Below are 4,857 nucleotides of genomic sequence, written 5' to 3' on the forward strand. Positions count from 1 at the left end.
CTCTCTTCATGACTTCAGAAATCTGGTTACTCATTTACAGCTGGGATAAGATAAATGTTCAAATAACTAGAAAAGTTCTATAAACCACTTGTAAAACTAAGTTTTTATTCTACTACCGAACCATGTTCCCATAAACCATTGGTTACCTCTAAATTTCCAACATCTGGAAGAGCACAAGTTGTGGCATCACCTAGCCGGCCCCTCCTACGTCCTACTCACTCACAAAGAATTTCCCCTTTGAGTGACTGCAATATTGGCTGCTTACTCATACCAGTTTCCTTAGGATTGGCTTGGACTGCAAATAAAATGATGTTTGCCTATAATCAAGGTGATAGGCTACAACATAAATGCACACAAGTTCCCAGTCTTAAAATACAACATGAAGCATTTGCTATCTTCTTTCCTCCTATTATTTTCACAAGAAACCTGGACAGCAAACATTGTCCCTGGCCAAAAGAAGAGTCTTTGAAAGGAAGAAAAAACCCTAAAATGGGTCTACTAAATTCTAAAAACTCCAAAACCAAGCAAGCCCAGATTCTTCTTCTGGGACTTGACTCAGCTGGGAAGTCTACACTCCTTTACAAATTAAAGCTTGCTAAGAATATTTCAACCCTCCCAACCATAGGTTTCAACGTGGAGATGATCCAGTTGGAAAAGAATCTTTCGGTCACGATCTGGGATGTTGGAGGACAAGAAAAAATGAGAACCGTTTGGGATCATTACTGTGAGAACACTGATGGGCTGATGTATGTTGTGGATAGTACAGACAAACAGCGACTGAAAGATTCCAGTAGAGAGCTGGAGCACATTTTGAAGAACGAACACATTAAAAATGTGCCTGTTGTTCTATTAGCCAACAAACAGGATGTGCCTGGAGCTCTAACTGCTGAGGACATCACCAGAATGTTCAAAGTGAAGAAGCTCTGCAGTGACCGGAACTGGTATGTGCAGCCCTGCTGTGCCATCACTGGGGATGGACTGATGGAGGGGTTCAGGAAATTGACTGGATTTGTGAAAAGCCACATGAAATCAAGAGGAGATGCTTTAGCATTCTTTAAGCAGAACTGAGGTCCAAGCAGTGACATACTGGTGAAGTTGAAAGGGTAAATTTTTACTATGCCAAGTGAGAAAAGCAAGTTGTTAAGTTAGCAAACTTTTCCTAAAATGTTATGTCACCTAAATTCAGCTAAAAACTTAAAATAATATCTAGAAAACATTATTTTTGGTCAGGCACTTCAGTAAATTATATGGTAATGATAATTGAGAATGAAAATTGTATAATTTTGTGCATGTTGGATAAATCAGAATAACTATGTTTGGGACCAAATAAGTTATTCCTTTATTATTTTTATATGACTACTAGAACAAAGTTTAAGTAAACTGCTAATAGGGTCAGAATTCTTTTTGATGGTTTCCAGCTGTTACAGTATTGCATTTCTACCACACTCTTATGGAACAGCTAGTAAAAAATGAACTTTAAATTATGGAGAGAAAAAAATAAATAAATAAAAATAAAAAAAATTATGGAGAGAATAAAGTTTGATGTTAACATTTTATAAATCTCTATGCCTTAAATAAGTTTTTTTCTGTATTCCTACCAACTCTTTGAAATCTATTGCTGGGGACTTCCTACGGTCAGCCAAACAAGGAACTTTAGGCTGTTAATTGCCCAGAAGCATAGGGAGAAGTTTGTATCTTAAAGTTCTGGGGATCAGGATAGCTAGCTATATTAGGGCGGGGCCTGGGTTTCACTCACCTTGAGGCTATAGCCCCAAGATGGGCTTATATAGAATTTAGAACAGTCATTACCTGGGAATATAGGTACAGCTCACTGTACTGATCAAACAGGAACCAGAGCCATACTTTAATCTCAGAGACTTTGTAATTCACCGAGGGAAATAATGTAAAGCTAGCAGCTAGAATAGGGCAGTAAGTACTATGTGCTATAACAGGAGGGACTTTGACCTGGGAAAACAGGAAGTGCTTCATACCAGGGGTAGTGTTTAAGAAAGTCTCCAACTCCTAGGGACCCTTGAAGGTGAAGGTTAGTCACTGGAAGTTCCCATCACTAGAAGACCCTGAACAGTCATTGCAGGGGAAGGGAGAAGGAACTGGAGATTGAATTGGAATTCCCCTGAGAGGCTCAGAACTCCCAGGGAGGTCCTGGTACTAACAGATGACACACTTTCTTCCAGCCCCACCTCTAACAAAGCTCATTTGAGCTAGAAGAAGCAGGCCTCAAGCCCTGACTGCAGCTCCTGGGGCTCTAAATCTTAAGGTCACAGAGGAAAATAAAGGTATGGTCAACCAAGGGTGCTAGCCCCTAAATTCCTCTCTTGTTTTCCTTCTCTCACCTTAGCCATGATCTCTATAGCAAAGATATGAGTGCTGGTAAGGATTCAAATGATAAAGTAAACATACATATAATAGTTTCCATTGGTTGAATGCTTGTCGAAGCAAGGTATTGTATAATCACTTTCATACATCTTCTCATTTAGTGTTCACAACTGCCCTGAGAGAAATCAGCATTATGATATCAATTTTACAGGTGAGAGTTCTGAGACTAAACAAGGTAACAACAATAACAACCACGCAAAAACTACTTGATATTTTAGCTGAGGAGTGGCAGAGTCAAGATTCATACTCATCTGTTTAGTTTCAAGGCCAGTACTGTTAATTGTCATATTGTTTTGTGAATAAGGTATGGTGTCTGTCTTCAGTGAGGTTACTGCACACAGTTAAGAGTAAATTCATGCTAAGGGCACCTGGCTGGCTCAGTTGGTGGAGCACGTGACTCTTGATCTCTGGGTTGTAAGTTTGAGCCACACACTAGGTATAGAGACGGCGTAAAAAAAAAAAAATAAACTCTTAAAAAAAAAAAGAGGAATAAATCCAGGCTAAATTAAAAATAGAACTACCACTGTTCCAGCAAGCCTATTACTGGGTATATACCCAAAATAAATGAAATCACTACCTTGAAGAACTATCTGCACCTCTATATTAATGTAACATTATTCACAATAGTCAAAATGTGGAAACAACCCAAGCATCCATCAATGGATTAATGGATGAATAGATTTTTTAAAAAATGGATGAATGGGGCAGCCCCAGTGGTGCAGCGGTTTGGCACCGCCTGCAGCCCGGGGTGTGATCCTGGAGACCTGGGATCAAGTCCCGCATCAGGCTCCCTGCGTGGAGCCTGCTTCTCCCTCTGCCTGTGTCTCTGCCTCTCTCTCTCTCTCTCTCTGTCTATGAATAAATAAATAAAATCTTAAAAAAATGGATGAATGGATAAAGAAAATATAGTATGTATACACGATGGAATATTATTCAGCCACAAAAAAGGGAAATCCTGACCTTAGCAACAACATGGATGAAACTGGAGGGCATTATGTGAAGTGAAGTAAGTCAGACACAGAAAGACAAGTACTGTATGATTTCACTTTTATAGGGAATTAAAAAAAAACTCACAGAAACAGAATATAGATTAATGGTTAATAGAGGCTGTGGATGGGGAAGCAGAGGATGGGGAGACGTGTAATATGGCACAGACTTTTAATTATAAGATGAATAAATTTTGAGGATCTAATGTACAGCATGCTGACTATAGTTAATATTACTGTATTGTATACTAGAAATTTGCTAAGAGAGTAAATCTTAAGCATTCTCATTAAAAAAACAAGTACGGATGATGTGTTAACTGTGGGAATTTGTTTTACAATGTATATGTATATCAAATCATCACATTGAACACTTTATTATATATGTAATATATATTAAAATTTGGTCAATTATAATAATAAAGCTGGGGGAAAAGCAAATGCAGACCAACATAGAAGGTTCTGTGAGGGGTGCCTGCGTGGATCAATGTTTGAGCATCTGCCTTGGGCTCAGGTCATGATCCTGGCTTCCTGGGACTGAGTCCCACATCAGGTTCCCCACAGGGAGCCTGCTTCTCCTTCTTCCTATGTCTCTGCCTCTCTCTCTGTGTCTCTCATGAATAAATAAAATATTTTTTTAAAAAAAGAAAGTTGTTTGAGAGGTGCCTGGGTGGCTCAGTGGGTTAAGGGTCTGACTCTTGATTTCAGCTCAGATCATGATGTCAGGGTCATGAGATCAAGCCCTGCATCAGGATCTGCACTCAGCAGGGAATCTACTTAAGATTCATTCTCTCTCTCTCTCTCTCTCTCTCGTTCTCCCTCTGCTTCTCCACCTCCCCAACAAATAAATAAATCTTAAAGGAAAAAGTTTCTTTGAAAAAACAAGCCAGACAGAATAAATTAAGTGCAATACAGAGATATAAGAAACATGCTGAAACGTTTCTGATTTCAGGAAGATCTCAGCACAGCGTCAATGTTAAATGCTTTGTAGTAGAGTTTTTCCTAAGTTCCACAAAATTATTAAAACCACAAATATGCCTCTTTTTTAAAAAAAATGCATCTTCCCTTACCATTTCCCCTATGTGGATAAAAAAAAAATCCTAATAATCTTAAAATGAGGAGTCACTAACTTATGCCTTTAGAAAATGTCTGAATAGAAAACATCACCTGGTGGTATTTTGGTAGTCTGAATTATGTGAAGCCTTTGTGGTCTAGTCTTAACATAGTATAAAATTCAGAAAAAACAGCCCCCCAAAATATAAAAACCTATTAAAATCTTCACTTCAGAAAGCTCTAAGAGCTGTAGTGGGTGTACCTGGCAGACACATTCTTAATGTAAAAACAAAACTTACAAAGTAGGTTTTCCTCTGTCATTTCAACCTCTCCCCTGAAAAGCAGTTATTCCTCAAAATCTCTAGTAATCTTGTCTGAGAAACTTGAACATTCCCATGCTTTTCCCCCTCCTTCTCTGGGATCC

At 38.7% G+C, this 4,857-nt stretch overlaps 1 protein-coding gene across 1 annotated transcript; it reads left to right on the forward strand.

The window, feature by feature from the left end:
* Positions 1-440: 440 nt before the first annotated feature.
* On the forward strand, positions 441-1,476 carry ARL14 (ADP ribosylation factor like GTPase 14). The gene has a single exon (XM_055308145.1). It carries the CDS (start codon positions 490-492, stop codon positions 1,066-1,068), a length of 579 nt encoding a protein of 192 aa, XP_055164120.1. The 5' UTR covers positions 441-489; the 3' UTR covers positions 1,069-1,476.
* Positions 1,477-4,857: the final 3,381 nt, after the last annotated feature.

This window comes from Nyctereutes procyonoides, unplaced genomic scaffold (assembly GCF_905146905.1).
Source record: "Nyctereutes procyonoides isolate TBG_1078 unplaced genomic scaffold, NYPRO_anot_genome, whole genome shotgun sequence".
NCBI lineage: Eukaryota > Metazoa > Chordata > Mammalia > Carnivora > Canidae > Nyctereutes > Nyctereutes procyonoides.

Coding starts and splice junctions, on each gene's coding strand:
- ARL14 (XM_055308145.1), top strand. CDS start 490: ATGGGTCTACTAAATTCTAAAAACTCCAAAACCAAGCAAGCCCAGATT.